The sequence below is a fragment of the Muscardinus avellanarius genome (genome assembly GCF_963383645.1).
Source record: "Muscardinus avellanarius genome assembly, chromosome: 11".
NCBI lineage: Eukaryota > Metazoa > Chordata > Mammalia > Rodentia > Gliridae > Muscardinus > Muscardinus avellanarius.
In genome coordinates, this window is record NC_137797.1 from 95456006 (window position 1) to 95473444 (window position 17439).

Sequence of the window (17439 nt, forward strand, 5' to 3'; positions counted from 1 at the left end):
AAAAATAGAGGATCTGGGGCTGAGCCCAAGCCATGTGAATACATAGCCTTTATCCCTAACTTTCATGCTATACTCACCCCAATCCCATTTGACTCATTAATATTGTTTGTAAATTACTGTCAGGAAGTAGGGAAATGAAGAATAGAAGTCATAGTTGGAAGGGTAAAGGGAAAGGCAGGTAACAGAGGCAATCCATGGTCAGGCAGAAGCTGGGCAACTTTAGCAGGGCAGAGTTGCTTAGCCTCGGGGTTGGCAGCCCTGCAGATGCCAATGGGCTTTCAGAGAGCAGGACCACAAGCTCAATAGCACTGAAGCATTAAGGCATTCTGGAATAGCATCAGGGGTATGGAACCCTACATCCATCAATTGAGAATTATACTATTTTACAGTCACTCATCCTTATACATTATGTCCTTCATTCAGCAAGGAAAGGTTAAATTGTGCTTGGTGTGTTCTGCTCATGAAGACAAAGAGTGACATTCTATAAAGCTTTCATTAAAAGTGTAGAAATTCAAAGAATTTGGCCACAAGAGGGTGAGGCATCTGTTACCTGAAAAATTTACATATCCAGAACACTTTATTTCTGATTAGTCCAGAAAGAGTTAGTGTGAAGAAGATATATCTCTTGGATTTTTTTTTCAGAATGCTTCCATGTTATTATCTATTTATCCTTACATCAGCATTATGCAAGACCAAATACTAGCATTAGTATAGATAAAAATCAGATTATAATTACTTTTCCCTACAAAATTCAATCTTCAGCCCATTCAAATTAAAATGACAACAGTGTGGGGCACGGTGGCACATGCTTCTCATCCCAGTACTTGAGAGGCTAAGACAGAAGGACCACAGGTTTGAGGCCAGAGTGAGACCCTGTTTTAAAATAAAAAGAGCTGGGTATGTAGATCAGTGGTAAAATGTCCTTGGATTCAATCCCTAGTATCACAGAAATGAATGAATGAATTAATTAATTAAATGACAACCATGACGATGAGATTCTTGAAATTATCTGAAGTTTTAATCAGCTGGAAGTCAGCACCCTGGATTTTGTTTTATTGTTTTAAGTGATTGCAAATGGAGGGCTTTTAGATATGTACCTTTACTTGGCAAAAGGCCCAGGATCTCTTGCATGGATAATCGTCTTATATATTTACCCATTTGGAGATGGGCACATCTCTTGCCCCCCAAAGCAAAGAACCTGGTGTGTAGGCATTTCATAACCTTGAAGTGTAATTAGACCATGGCACCACAGTTAAGACACAATATCCAGACCAATATGAAAGCAACTAAGGTCTAAACACACATACCCTGTGGGTGGAAGCAGAAAAGATGGCAACACATACAGTCGATTCTCATTATTCACAATAGTTATGTTTTATGAAGTCGCCACAAACACTGAGTTGGTGAATATGAAACCTTTAATCCTAGGGAAAATACAGGCTTAGGTTCCCGTGAGCCGAAAACATTTGTCAACCAATCACTTTGTTTGAGATGTCTATTTAAAGACACCTTATTTAGTATCTATTATTTAGTCATTCGTATTAAACTCAAGGCCAGTATCACTATATAATTCATGTCTGAGTGAAGCTTATCTAACACACTTATTTTGTCTATAAGATATATCATAACCTTCTTGCACTTAGAAACTCTAGATAGCTCTTTATAACTATGCTTGGGGGCTATTATGAATGGCAAAAATACCAAGAAAATGCACAAAAAATGCAAAAAAAAACATGGCACTAAACAGACCATAGAAGGGACATTTGTTTACATTATAAAAATTAAGAAAGCAGAGTGTCACCTTTTTTGACCTGGGCTGGGCTGAGAACATATAAAATGTCTCTGCAATTCTGTGCATATCCACAAATGACTGGAAAGAGAATGGGTATTGATTTGGTGGTTACAAACAAATTTTACCAAGTAGGAGAATTTGTAAATATATAATCCATATTTATAAATAATGAGGATCGACTGTACTATCAGAGGGCCTGGATCCCCAGTGGGTGGTATTGATTGGGTTTTTCACAGCCCTCCTATTGCATTCTTTACCTGACTGAGCACCAACCCTCTAGCCCTTCACGCCATCCCTCATTTTTCATTGGCCACTGCTGATGAGAGATGCGCTCCTGCCTATGACAAATCCCACAGTGGTGACTGATTGTCTCAGTTCCAGTCCCTGGACCCAGTGCAGCCTGTCAGGCTGGGGCTTCATGTCTTCATTAGCTCAGTCCCTAGAGCAGGCGCATGGCTGGCATCCAGGCAAGGAGACAGAGAGCCAAACACTGCCACCCAGCACTTCCCTTACCACAGGGCCCTGGTCAGGGAAACCTTGGCTCACCTTCCCTACAGCTATAAGCTTGGTTATGCCCACACCCCACAGAAATCAACAGGAACCCCTGCTGCAGAGGTGCCTGTGCCACCCCTCTGGTCCCCTTCATCTCCCAAATTTGCCCTTCCTCTATAAGAGAAAATATCTTAAGACTGATCAGAATTATCTAACACTCACTTTCCCTTCTCCCTATGGATGTTTATTTTAGTTCTCCAAAAGTCTTGGGATACAGAAAGTGAATTTTCATTCCACAAGGCAGAACAGTTGGATCCCAGTCCTAGTCTCCCAACTGCAAGAGAAGAATAGTAGATATCTGATAGCCAGAACTTGAACCTTTTGCAAAAGTATTCAAGACAATGACAGCAAACCCTTAGCAGTTCAGTTCCTTACGTCCTCAAAGCCACTTCAGGGAAAGGGACAGAGAATGCAGATGCGTTTAGACATAAAAGAGGAGAGTGCAGTTTGGAGAGTTGATCTGTATAGTGAAGGAAATGTTCTCTGTCAAGACACGGGCCATAGGAAGCTTAACTAGGTATAGGTTAAGAGGCTCAGGGGAAGGAGGGACTAGCATCTCCCCATGCCATCCCTGACAGAAAAACAGCAGAAGCAAGGCGAGGCTCCCATCTTCATTGTGAACTGTCACTCTGGCCCCTTTTTGCTGTCATAAAACTCCCTGGGAAGAAAATGAAGGTACCGGTTGGTTGGCAGGAAGCCCAAGAAATCATGAGTTCAATCCAATTAGAATTGGATTCAATCAAATTTAAGAAGAAAATTCAATCCAAACCAGAGCATCATTAAGGCAGCAGTTGAAGAAAACTCATTTGCTTGAGAGTCCCCATGTTCTCCCAAATAAAAACCTCCCTAGACACCTCCCTGGCTCCATCTCCCATATGAATGGTGAGCACCAAAGTTTGTGCTCTCCTGAGGCAAATTGTAAAAATTGGACAGCTGGTGGAGACACAGCTGCTCCTACATGACAGTGGATTTAGGTGGCAAGCCTTTTGTCATCCAGTTTGCTTGTACTGTCCTTTTTCCATGGAGCCTTTCCTGTACAGCACTTAGCTTGTGCAAGCAGGCCCCTCGAAGTGGTTTCAGCAACTGTTTGCCCTGAACCAGGCCATTCCTGATGAGGAGGAATCATGGTTCTGGGGATTCACAAAACACTCAGTGCCTGGACACAGACACAACGCACATACCACCAAGGGCCCCATTTCCCATAGAATGAGTATCAATATCAAATTTAAAAAATCATTCTACTATTTATCTGTTTTAGAATAAAAGACACCAACTTTGAGAGTTGAGAACAGCCTTGTTGGTTATTGAATTATGCTTTCGGCCCCCTCTTTGTTCAAGAAATGAATTCAAAGTCACAGAGAAAATGAAGACTGTCGGGTGTGGTGGCACACACTTGTAATTACAGTACTTGGGAGGCTGAGATAGAAGGATCACAGGTCCATGACCAGCTTCAGCTACTTAATGAGGCCCTCTGCAACTTAGTGAGAACCTGTTTCAAAATAAGAATAAAAAATAGGGCAGGGGGTGTAGCTCAGAAGTAGAATTCCCCTGGCTTCCATCCCCAGTACCACAAAAATAAATAAATAAATAAATATAAATAAACACATAAATAAATACATAAATAAATAGGCTAAATTTTGGACAATACGAAAGAAACATTCATCATGTCAGAACCTTTCTATGAGGACCTTCCCACAACTCCCAGTACAATTTCCATCTCTACTCATTTTTACTTTAAGCTGAATGCATTGTTTAAACTGGATATCATCTTAATTTTACGTGTTTTTCTATTCTGAATGGATATTCAAAAAAAAAAATCAAACAAATCAAAAGAGCAGTCCCCCCAGGACATTTTCTTGTGTTTGGAATCTGTAGGCTCCATGCGGGAAAGAGCCTTACTTCAATTAGAAATCCTCCAGGCATGTCAGAAGTGGCAGGGTAAACTCACCAAGAAAATAGAGATTGAGATTAGCTCTCCTGGGTCAGTGGTGTACTGATAAATAGTTAATTGTCAGTCCTTTGAGGGGAAAGGCCTGGTCTATAGCATCTGCCAATTTCCATGGTGTAAATATCCCCAACATGGCCAATCTCAAGGTAACAAGGAGATTTCACTGAAGCAGAGTGGGGAAGAGACACGTACGGTTGACTCTCCGGACCTTATGTGGGTGAGTGGGCTCCAGTGCATCACTGGTCCTAAGACCTGTGTCACCTAGAGACCCTTCTGAGATTTTTTTAAATAACCACTCAGTACTGGGTGGAATGACAGTGCATGTTCCATAACTGTTGTAGAGTGGCATCTTAGTTACTGTTGGAAGAGGTTTTCAGATCTTTGAAGAAAAAAATTGTCATTAAAAGGCAAAACCAGGCATGGTGGTGCACGCCTGTAATCCCAGTACTTGGGAGACTGAGACAGGAGGATTGCAGGCTCAAGACCAGCCTCTGCAACTTGGAAAGACCCTATTTTAAATTTAAAAAATTAAAGGGCTGGGGTATAACTCAGAGATAGAATGTCCCTGGATTCAATCCCCAGTATCCCCCACAAAAGCAAAGCCAGTTATCATGATATCAGGATCTAGGGGGAAAAAAGGGAAATAAACTTCTCTGATTCCCTTTGACTTTCATGGCCAATGTTAAGAATGTCCCCTTCAGTGTCTCTTTCACCTATGCGACAGTGAAGACAGATCTGAGCTGACTAGAGAAAGCTGTCTTTGGGAAGTAGGGGCAGGAGAGCAGGGTTCTCAGTGCAAAGCAACTAACACTGGCTTTGTCTTCACTGACCTCCATCTCTCCTTCTGTGCCTGACCCTGACCTGTGCTCTCCTGCCCTGCCCTCTCCTCTCCCAATCACTAGAGAGTTTTCCAAAGAGAGAGAGAAAGCCAAAGCTCGGGGAGATTTCCAGAAGCTGCGAGAGAAACAGCAGCTGGAAGAGGATCTCAAAGGCTACCTGGACTGGATCACGCAGGCAGAGGACATCGACCCTGAGAATGAGGACGAAGGCATGGACGAGGAGAAGCCCCGAAACAGTGAGCAGCCATCTTCTGTTTGGGGCTGGGTTCTGAGGGAGAGAGGAGGTAGCCACTGTGCAACCAAAATGTTTACCACCATCCTTGCTTTATAACCTGTGGCTTGTCTTCCTGGAGCAACGTTTGTCTCATTGATTTCAATCATTTACTACTTATAGGAATTAGCCCCAGATGGTAGAAAATTGTTGTTAATCTATAAACCTCATGTTCATTTTAGAATCTTTGATCTGAAAAGACAGTTGAGATTTTGTTCTTTAGAACGTCTTTTGTTTTTTGTTTTTTAATCAGACATCCTCCTTCTCTGGGCCTCATATCTTTAGGCCAAAGGCACGCTTCCTGCTCTAAGCTTGTTCAAAAGGAACAATATCCACCAAGTGGCTACCTGGAAAACTATACCTGTGCAGGACTCTCTCCTTGTTTGCCATAGACTTCCAGACACCATTGAGCTATCTCATAGAAAAAGGAGTCAGTCAAAAGTTTCTCCTAAGTAAGTTCGATTCAAGGAGCTGAGGAGGTGCTAAACAGGAAGATTAGGAGAAGCCCAGAGGAGCTTGACAGTGTACAATTAGAAGACAGATATGAGGGAAAAATCTCTTCCTCTGGGGTTTTCATGGTCGATTGTTAGATAGGTGATAGCTGGGATAGTAATGAGAGTGATAGATGATATTTGTTTGCGTATATATTCAAGATGATGAATCATAGAAATTCAGGCCCTTATCAGATTGACCTACTGGTTCTCAAAGTGTGGCCCCTGGGCCAGCAACAGCATCACCTGAGAACCTGTTTGACATGCAAACTTTTGGGCCCCTACCCACACCCACCACCTCAAAAGCTCCAAGGGTGAGGCCCAGCAGTCTGGGTTAGCACCTCCCCCTGGTGATTGTGATGTATGGTAAGTCTGAGACCTATTGGGTTAGCTCTGACTGTTCTGTGTCTTTCCTTTGACCTTGCTCTCCTCTTTCTTCCTCTAGCTGTATGTAATCTCTCTCTCTCTCTCTCTCTCTCTCTCTCTCTCTCTCTCTCTCTCTCTATGTTTGAGTAGGTGCATTTCTGTCCTCTTAAGCAGTCTAACTTACAGTTTCTAAACATTGGGCATCTAGAGTAGTCAAGGAACCAAACAGGTTAAAGAGTCACCACAACATTTGACGGAGCCATGCAGGTAAGGCCAGGAAGCCAGAAGTTTTTCTTAAACCAAGATAGAGATGAGAAGAGCCAGGAAGAGAAGGAACAGGTACAGGGAGAAGATAGCAAACAGTGTATGTTAACAGACTCTCTGTTCTCTCATTTCAAAGGCTTATTTAATAAATCTGTCAACTACTCCCTATCTGATAACTCTGCTCAAGGTGCAAATACAAAATTAAAACACATAGACAACAGGGACTGGTAACAACATAATTTAATAACCTGAGGATGCCTTCAGTTGACTAAGTAGTTTTGCAAGTTGGAAGATAGGGCTTTAGATGGATTATAACAATGAGCAATGATGCCATTGAGGGTCTTTCTGGAAAAGTGCCTGACAGCTTCTATTACATTGTTGATGGAGCTGCAGAGAAGTTGATTAGTTTGTGGCACTGAGTGGTATGGTAAATAAATAAATTGGCCTGTGAGTCACAGAGAAGCTTACCTCCAAAACACAGGAATCAGCGCCTCAGCTCCTCAATTCACCCTCATTGAGAGTGCAACCCCTCACTTGTGATTAAGAGTAATGAGCATTTTTCTTAGCATGTGTTATTAAAAACATGCAGTACCCACGACTTGCTTAGCAGCTAGGTACCATCCAGAGACAAATAGTTATTCTGTTCTTTGCCTAAAGCAAGTGCTTCCAATGGGACATGCGCTGCTTCCCCATCTTGCCCACTAAATGAATAAGTTGCAAGGAGAGTTCCTAGCATGGAATGTTCCTTGCTGCTATTGAAGATCACACTGACCTGGCCCAACTTTCTGAGCAGGCTCTGAGAAGAGCATGTTGAAGGGTCTACCCTGATAGAGTCTGTCAGGATTTCCGTAAGCCCCAATACGGGAAGGATCAGACTCCAGAGGCGGTTGCTCCTCTCGCCCCTACTGCTTCCTAAGGCTGAAGGACCTTGTGGGTCTGCATCCCGTCTTCTGTCAGGCTTGCCCTAAGAGGAGTGGAATGGCAGCCTGGCTCCTTTGTAAGTAGAAATGCTGCTGGGACCGTTCTATGAGATGAAGCAAGGGAATGAAGATCAAAAAAAAAAGCAAGCCATGGAAATCAAAGCAGGCGTGTGTGACGAAACGGAATGTAAGACTGAGGACTACAGCCAGGAAGAGTCCAGAGGACTGTGTCCAATTAACAGCAGAGTTGGTGTGATTTAATTATTAAGGAATTGGAGGCCTAATAGACTCGCAGAAAAGGCAAGTCCATAGCTTGGAAACTATACTCTTATCTTCAGAACTTCATAGTTCTGAAACAAATACAAGGGGAAAAAATGCAAGTACAAACTAGATTTTTTTTTTTACTTTCCTCAGTGCTAAGGATTAAGCCCAGAGTCATTCTACCTCCAAGCTACACCCAGCCTTATTTTATTTTTATTTTGAAACAGTGTCTCGCTAAGTTGATGAGAGTCTCACTACCTGGTGAGGCTGTCCTTGAACCCATGATCCTTCTGTCTCAGCCTCCCAATTGCTGGGATTACCAGTGTGTGCCACCACGCCTGACTTAAATGTTTGTTTTAATTAGTTTAGTATGTTAGCCTTTGAAATTTCTAAAAGATTATAGGATGGTCTATTTGCCAAGTCTTTTCAGCTCAAAACTGACTAGTCTTTTAAGAAGAAAGGTAATATAATCACTGATAACTCCGTGTGGCTCTGGTAACTCTGCCATTGCTCCAGGCAGCGTCTCTGCCAGCACAGACCAGCTGCCACTGGCATGAGGCGCTGGGAGTTAGAGCTGGCTGCAGAGGAGGTGACTGGCAGCACATCGCTGCCTTGCAGGGTAGCTGCACACACCTCAGCAGAGTCCAATCATTCAGCTTTTCTAGGAAAAGCTGCAGAAGCTGCTGAGGAAGTAGAAGAAACAGGGGTTGGAAGGAAACATTGGAAAGCACTAGTTGGGAGGCCTTTATCTAAATAAGTAAGTGATGGGACCAGTAAATTACATATAAATTCCAGTCCATCTATCCATTTGTGAGTTAAAGGTCTCCTCTCTGCTGGGCACTGTTTTAAGCACTTGTGATTTAACAAGGAACAAAGTAGTCAGAAATACCTGTCCTGCCTGGCCTGGAGAGACAGATAATAAATTAAATAGTGTGTTGGCAAGTGATAAGTACCCTGGAGAAAGATGAAACGGTGAAAGGGCACAGAAGTGCTGAGCTGTACTGTTCAGTGAGGTAGCCAGAGTATGTGTCACCCAGAAGGTGGTGTGTGTGTGTGTGTGTGTGTGTGTGTGTGTGTGTGTGTGTGTATCGAACCCAGGTGCATTTTACCTCTGAGCTACGCCCCCAGCTACCCCAGCTATATTTTTTTTATTTTGAAATAGTGTTCTGCTAAGGTGCTTAGGGTCTCACTAAGTTGCTGAGACTGGCCTTGAACCTGCAATCCTCCTATCTCAGCTTTCCAGGTACTAGAATTACAGGAATGCACCACCATGCCAGACTAGAAGGTGGTATTTGAATAAAGATGTAAAGGCAATAGGAAGCGATGTAGTTATTTTGGAAAAGAACATTCCAGGCAAACAGAAGGCCACTGTAAAGGCCTCCAGGCACAGGGAGAACTGGCATGTCTGAGAACAGAGAGGAAGCTCGTATAACTGGGCAGGAAGTAGAGGATGGGAGGAAATGAGGTCCAGGGGAACCCAGTAGAAGGTCATGTAGCTTTTAGTGAGAACTTGGACTTAAGTTTGGAGGGAGCCAAGGAGCCATAAGGTTTGAACTGAGAAATCACATGACCCAGCATGCATTCAGCAGGACCCTGCTGGCTTCCAGGTGCTGAGTGGGATGGAGGTGAGCAAGGGCAGGTGCAGTTGGGAGCTAGGAGGAGAAGCAGAAGAAGGGGTGTCCGTATTGCTCATAGGTAACATAAGATGCAGACTGAAAACTGACCATTGGACTTGGCCATGCGGGGTGCATCCCGTGACAAGAGCTGTTTGGTGGACTGTCGAGGGCAATGGCTCCATGGCACATCAGCCTCCTTTGGTGAGTCTCAGGTTCCTCTTCTTCCTGCCATTGCTCTTCCGTCTTCCATGTGAGTTGGTATGGCCTCTCTGGGATCTGAGGAGTCAGGCCCTCACGAGACCAGAAAGTGGGTTCACATGACAACTCAGCATGCCTGTGACCCTAAGGAGTCAGTGGCTAGAGCTGGCCCTGTGCCATGTCCCCACCTACAGCCATATCAGCACTAGGCCTTCCCATTGCAACTGCTTCCCCCAAAGGACCTGGTACTCCAGAGCTGTTTCAGAGCCAAAGAGGCAGAAGAGAGACAAGAAAGGGCCATGTCACCGTTGCCTTCTCTGCACCTTTCAACATGGGACAGCCACTTAGGTTTTGGCCTCCAAGCCCCTCTTCTGTCTGGGTGAAGACTAGAACTACGTTGGAGTTGCTCACTCAAGTGCCTGCTTCTCCTCCCCATCCCCACCCTATCTCCCCAATCTGCAGTGAGCATCCTGTTTGAAAGTATCGATTGCAAAACTATTCCTGCTACCCAGGGCTCACTGTTATCCATAAAGACTCACTTTTTGTGTGTGTGTGGTACTGGGGATGGAACCCTGGGCCATTCTACCTCTGAGCTATACCCCCAGCCCTATTCTTTATTCTATATTTTGAAACAGGGTCTCAGTTGCAAAAGGGCCTCCTAAGTAGCTAAGGCTATTCGTGAACCAGGATCCTCCTGTCTCAGCCTCCCAAATGCTGGGATTACAAGCGTGCACCACCTTGCCCAGCTCAAGATTCACTTCTCCAAGGAACGAGGTCCATTTTCCACCTCCAGCATTAAGTCTGATAGAAGGCCAGTCATTAATGGGAGAAGCTGTAAAGAAAGGAATTTCTTCTTTTCTTTCTCTTTCCTCTTCATGATCAAAAACTGCATTTGTTAAATATCTATCCATATGGAAATCTCTCCCTCTTGTCATTAAGACAATTTAAATGCAGCCCCAGCCTTCCTAAAGCTTGAAGTCTAAGACAGACATTTATGAGGATGAGCTTATAAAAGACAGACAGACGGTAGAACCAAAACATTGAATTTCCACATGGATAAGCAGGATTAAATATTTATACCTGTGGCATTCAGTTATGTGACTCGGGAGCCACTTTTGCAATCATCATTAACCAACAGAGCCACATGACTGCTGCATGCCCCACAGAGTTTCGGATAATGTATTATTGAAATACGGAAATGTGAGGGCTTCTAAGAGCTGCAGGTTGCCCACGAAAGGGCCCCATGTGGCTTGCAAGTAGTAATCTGAATATCACTGATTTACATTATATGTGTGTCAAGGGCATGTGCATAGTTATTTGATCTTTTAAAAAAATATTAATCAGCACGGTAATTCTTAGGTCCTAGCTCCTGGCTAGGGGTGGCCAAAGGTCTAGGTATCTAAGACAGAATCTCAGGAAGCATGAGCCTCTGATCGCATAAGAAGAAACACTAACGTTTTCTCTCCTAGCCGCTCTTCTTACCATGTGCTCTGAAGTGATTGTGCTATAGAGCACCCTCCTGGCACCATGCTGCTCAGTAGGGCAGATACCCTGTGCAGAGCCCATGGAGAACTCTCAGGCCCACAGCGCCTCACAGCTGGTGCTAATCAGAATCCGACAGTTCTGGGAAGTTGCTTTAGAGATCAGGTGAAGAAACTGGAGGCCAGGATGAGAAACGACCACCTGGGCTAATTATTAGACAAGTCAGCCCTCGAACCCAGGTTTTCTGATTCTCCATCCAGGACTCTGCCCCTCAAAAAAGGAGGACATCATGTTGCTCCTCAAAAAAGCCTTCACATGTACTCCCAGGCAAAAGCACCCCTAACTCTCCCTGTGCTATACTCTGAAGACGGTGGTGATTAGCAGAAGTTGCTATCACTGGGACTTTGCAGTGAGACTATTTCATGGATTCTTCTGGTTGTGGTAGTATCAATACCCATGGGTGGGGGATCATGTAGAACAAGTATCTTGGTGCAGGTATTTGCACAGATACTATATCCAGAGCACAGCCTGGCCCAAAGTGATCCGTGGAAGGATCCGTGGAACTGAAGGGCATGTTGCAGGGACAAGTAGGCAGACCAACCCATGCTCTGTGGACTGCCACATATGTCCCAGAGCTAAACCCACCAGCCTTGCTAACTTGAAGCTGTCAGGAAATCTTGACAGTCTTTTCCTTAAATGGCAGCTGTGTTATTCTAGAGGAGTGGGAGGTAAAAGCCACCCAGCACTGTGACAGGAGACTTGTATGATCTACCAGCAACTGGCATCAGGTCAGCACCAGGATGCCTGGCTGGTGTGCCAACTCCTCAGTTAACAAAGGCTCTGCTCCCCTTGAGAAGGCACCTGCTCTCAAGACAGAAAGGCACTCTGCATCCCCACAGAGCCCAGGGCCACATGATGAGGACATGGGGTGAAGAGAGGAAGGCTGGACTCAATAGCAGCACTCCAGGGCAGGATCTTTAGGGGCATGTCCCAGGCCCAAAAAGAATAAGCCCAACAAACTCCAGAATATTCATGGTTATACTCATGATGGAGAATATGGCTTACACCAGTTGATAAGGGTACCCGACAAGGGATCTCAGATTCTTTTTAGATATCTGTGTTGGTTTGGTCTTTTGCTGCCTAACACCTTGGGTGAACTGGACCAGCATAGAGGGGCTGAGGAGCAGGAGGGTCTGAGTCAAGTGTCACACAGATAATCTTGTGGTTTGAGGGACATGAGCTTACCAGGGACCACCAGGATGTCTCCTGTGGTTTAAAGCGGGTAGACGGGCAGTTATGTTCTGACCCCTGGCCAGACGGCTGCCCAGCAGGGGACAGGACAAATGGGCTGTGGCTCTTGAACTGTCAGGCATGGCTGTGACTCCTTGAAGAGCAGAGCTTGGACCCTTCTCCTCCAGGGTCCGAGGGAAGTGGCTCTGCTGCCAGCCAGGAGCTCAGCCTACACCGGCGTCTTCCCCCACCTACCCCTGCAGCTGCTTTGCTATCTTTCCAGTTGCCCAGGCTGCAAAGCCTTCTCTTTTTCTTTCTCTTCTTCCCTCCTTCCTTGTACATGATCCCCCATAGTTATCAAGTCCTACAGCCACCAAGTCTTATTAGTCCTACTTACCCTCCTGAATGTCCCTTTCACCCTTCCTGTCCACCTCCCTTCTCCTAAATGGCAGTTACCTCACTAACAATGCTGTGTTAGAGATGATCACGTTGTTTCTTGCTCAAAAGCTTTGAATGAGCCAAGGCTCAGTGGCACATGTATGTAATTCCAGTACACAGGAGGCTGAGACAGGAGTATCACAGGTTTGAGATCAGCCTCAGCAACTTAGACCCTTTTATTTAAAATAAAAAATAAAAAGGACTGGGTGTGGCCTGGCGTGGCAGCACACACTTGTAATCCCCTGCATTTGGTGGGCTGAGACAGGAGGATTGCACAGGTTCGAAGTTAGCCTCACTTACTTAGGCTCTCAGCAACTTAGTGAGACTCTGTTTCCAAATAAAATATAATATAGGTCTGGGAGTATAGCCCGGAGGTAGAAAGCCCCTGGGTTCCACCCCCAGTACCACACACAAAAAAGGACTGGGTGTGTATATCAGAGGTAGGATGCCCCTGAGTTAAATCCCCAGTATCCCCCCAAAAAGAGTAAGCTTTGATTGTCTCCATGGCTATAGAATTAAGTCCAAACATCTTCCCTTGGTTTTCCAAGCATCTCAGATCTGTCCCAACCAATAATAGTTTAAACCATATCACCCCCTCCTCTCCTGCAGCAAAACAAGACTGCTTCCTGCTTTTCAAATATCCCACTACATTTGTGGTTCTGGACCTTCCGGTCCTGGTTCTTTCCTCCCTCTGTTTAAATGCCCTGTCCCTCCTCACCCGCTCCTTCCCGCCTTCGAGCGCAGAGCAGAGGGCACCTCTGGCTGATGCCTTCCTGGCCATGTCCTTTCAGGAACACATGCAGCCTTCTGCCTGCCTGGCCAGTGTGATGGGATGGCCTGCTCGTCATAGAGAAAGCTCTGAGAGGGGCTCTCGGGCAGAGAACCCCTCTCATTCACTCCTCCTCTCAGTATCCAGAGCAGTGCTTTCTATTTCATAGACTTTCCCCCAAAGCACATTGAATGGAACTGAATTCTGTTTGGATCCAGAGAATTAGGGTCTTATAGCTTTAGATTCTTACCCAGTTGGCCGGAGCCCCTTTGTCTACCTTAGCCATACCCTTGGTGGCCCTCAGAGAGGGTATTATGGTTGACAGCACGGACAGAAATAACTTCAGCATTGAGAAGGTGAGCCTAGAAACACAGTTGGAAGGAGTTATGATAATGGAGCCATTAGAAGAGAAAGCTGGGTGGTTGTTGGAGCTTCATGGCTACGTGGAGTCAGTGGTGGGCTCTGAGGCTGGATGGCAGACACATAGCATCCCTCTGTGGGCTCCTTCAGGCTAGAAGGCAGAGGCAGGATGGACAGGAGCATGAGACGGAATGTGTCTTTTTCTTCATGGAAGGAGGACAGGACATAGGGCAAGACCTCCCCAAGGCCATCTGAGGTGTACCCACATCAGATGACCCATTTCATAAATGGGAAAACAGAGACACAGGATGGTTACCTTGTGCCTGTTATACAGCCTGTAAGTTGCAGAATCAGGTAGGTCTTGAGCCGAGTTCTGCTGACTCCACATGGACCCTTCTAGACCTCCACCCCCTCACTAACTTGACCACCCTCCTCCTGCCCCCCATCCCAGCCATGGCGGCCTCTCTACTCTACTTTGTTAAATAGCAGCTATCACTTTCATTCCAATATGCGAAGCATGATTGATGGAGGAAAGGAAGAAAATAGGAGGGAGAAGGTAGTATTTAAGTATTTATAAATAAATAAGTATTAAATAAGGTAGTATTTAAGTATTAAGTATTTAAGTATTAAGAAGGTAATGAAGCATAAGTTTGATTTTAAAAAAGTATAAGGGGCTTGCGATGTAACTCAGTGATAGAGCAGGAATTTAGCATGCACTGCAGGAGGCCCTGGGTTCGAGCCCTAGCACCACAAACAAAACAAAACAAAGCAAGCAAAAAAAAATCTCATGATTTTGAGAACTATGTTTGAGGCAAGAAAGGAACTTGGGATATCTTACTCAAAGGGACAAAAGGTTAACTGAGAATAAGAGACATCTGTTTAGAACAGTTTAGGAGTCAGTCTTCTCTGGAAGATGTATCAGTTTCCTTCAATTCAGGGCTCCTTTTGGACTTGAATAAAAAAGGGTTTCAATGGACCTAAATGCCCCCAAGAATTGGTGTTATAGCTCCCTGACCACACACTGTCCTACCTTGGCTAGGATAGGAATGCAGCAGATGGTTCTGAATTTTATAATTCAGGATTGTGTGGTGCTACAAAGAAATCACCTCTGAGCCTCTGATCACCTGGGAAACTCAGCATTAATGAGGGTCCTAGGATAGGGATCTCTGTCTAGGGACAGCCTCAAGGGAAAGGCTGGCATGTGAGGGCTCTAGAGAAGTCCTTTCACCTCCCTGAAGCCACAGAATGCTTTGACAGATGGATCTACCCATGCCTACTTAGCCTTGCTCAAGATAGGGACCCAAGGAAGTGCTGAACTGATTTTAATTTGGTGCTTTTCAAATAGATCTACACACCTGGGGGTTGAAAGTAGCTCAGCAGAGGGATTGAAGGGGAGATGAATCATCCTAAATTTCCCTTTGATCCACTTCCTCCAATAACCAGTGTTCAGCCCCAAAACAGAGCCTCCCACAATACAGTTACCCTTAGCTCCCACCCACCCCACCTTCCCTTCCATGTAAACACCGGGGGATAAAAAAGCCATGCTACATCAAGATGCATGATCTGTCAGAAGGCTGTTAGTGGAGGAGAGAGTGACAGCTTCTGCCTTTCTCATTGCTCACTGATGTGGAAAATCGTCATCTGGTAATGGAGGGAGATCAGCCACATACTGTATCTCCATCATCCAGGCACATGGCATGGGCGGCTGACTTATGGTACTTGGAACCCTAGAGCCAGTGGAAAGAGCATGAAACTGGAACTGAACTGTGGACCTCAGAGCAGCAGACAGTGTGTGAGTGTGTGTGTATGTGTGCATGCAGGGGGTGTCCTGGACTCACACACACCAGACTGTCTTATTTGCTGGAGAGAGACATTGGTGTGTTCCTTCAACACATATTCAAGTACCAATTGGGCACTCAGAAGACCAAGATAAACAAACACAATTCCTGTGTTTAAGGGGACTTAGAGCCTAGTTAAGGAGATAGATGCTCAGCAAAGGAAGATACAGCAATGAATTGAAGGTATGCGCAGAGTCCTGGAGAAATAAAAATAGAGTTTGGAGGAGGGAAGGAAGGGTCCTCTTACACAGAGAATGATTCTCCATGATGCTGTATAGATAATCTCCAGATCAAATCTCAGTCCCTTATGGCAGTAAAGGTTATTTCTCACTCCACTGTTCAGTGTGGGCTGGGGAGTGGTGGGAGGGAAGGTTGAGCTCCACACAGTCTCCAGGGACCAGGGCTGCTTCCCTCCCAAAGCGCAATCAGTCTGGGCCTCGGAGGTCTCGGGGAAACCCCTGTGTCTGGCCAGCAGAAGACCGAATGCAGAAGGCACTGGAGGACTTGGACACCAGGCCTGGGAGTGTTGGCATCCCCCCTGTCAACACGTCATTGCTCAGAAGAGTTTCAACTCCTAGGGGCTCTGGGAAACTCTAGCTGAGCACCCAAGATGCAAGAAAACAAGACTTGATGGACACACAGCAATGTCTCTGCCACTTATTGTCAGCTCTTCACTCAACCAAAAAGATGGACAACAGACATTCTAAGCAGAGGGGGACTGCATATACAAAGATCTAGAATCAAAAGAATTTAAAAAGAAGGAAAGAAAATAAAATGCCTGTGTTTGGGGGTATCTCTTGTTTAGGGTACATATAGGAGAAGCCAAAGGTCAGGCCAGCAAGGAAGACTGACATGGAGTCCCCAAAGGCTTCAGATTAGGACTTTGCCCCCTGGAAGAGGGCCACCAGAGACTCAGCAGAGTAATGGAAGATTCGAGTTCACTGTTGAAGGGTCACCATGTGGCTGAGTGCTGACAAAGGCTGGAAGGAGAGAGATGCCGGAGGCAGTAAACCCAGTCAAGAGGATGATGAGGCTTGAATGGGAGTCACTGCTGGGGAAGGGGATGGAAGGATGTACTATATCCTGCTAGGATGGAGTCCAAGTGCTGGCAGACTCCTGCACATTTGCCTCAGTGTCTGGAATAAGTTGTTCCTATGTTCTCAGCAGTGCCATGCCCCACTGAAAGACTCCTCCTGGGAACTGCCTGTCCTGTGAGCCCCACAGTGGGAGCCTACCATGGCCCTTTGCCCCTTGCTCTTCAAAGGCCTGATTTCTTTCCATGACTATCTACACCCAAACCAGCAATCCCTTACCCTCAAAGGTACACATGGAAAATCCCCCAGCAACTCTGCCTCACTCAATCCTTGCCTTCATAAGTGGTTTATGGAAAAAAAAAGTTGAGTAACAACCTCAAACGAGGCTGCTGATGGCTCCATCCTTCAGTATTACTTCAGCAAATGGCAATGCACATGCCTCTGGTGAGAGCAGCTATGTTTCCAGGGGAGATTTATGTTCCCATATAACAGGAAAGATTTTGTCCTCCTAAATAACTATAATATCTGCCATAGTACTAGACTGTTAATCATCCTGATCACTCTGCATTGAAGCCACAGTTAGAGGGACGAACTGAACTCTAGTCAGAAACAGGAGGTCTGAATAATCCTGGGTAGGGGTGGAGGGAGAGGGTGGATGAAATCCTTCAAAATGGAGGGGAGAGGAGGAAGAGGAGGAGCGCTGCAGAGAGGAGGGCTGGCACATTTATGCATTATTATCTCTCTGTATTCCTGTGCCAAACCCTGGATTC

The 17439-nt window shown here is 45.4% G+C and overlaps 1 protein-coding gene across 1 annotated transcript in view; it reads left to right on the forward strand.

Moving 5' to 3' along the window:
• The window catches only part of CACNA1C (calcium voltage-gated channel subunit alpha1 C), a gene marked incomplete at both ends in the record, with an annotated part of 767761 nt that overhangs the window by 579154 nt on the left and 171168 nt on the right, over positions 1 to 17439 (forward strand). Inside the window, one exon of the mRNA XM_080704956.1 lies at positions 5195 to 5367. Coding sequence (XP_080561082.1) covers positions 5195 to 5367 — 173 coding nt within the window. The remainder of the gene's footprint in view (positions 1 to 5194; positions 5368 to 17439) is intronic.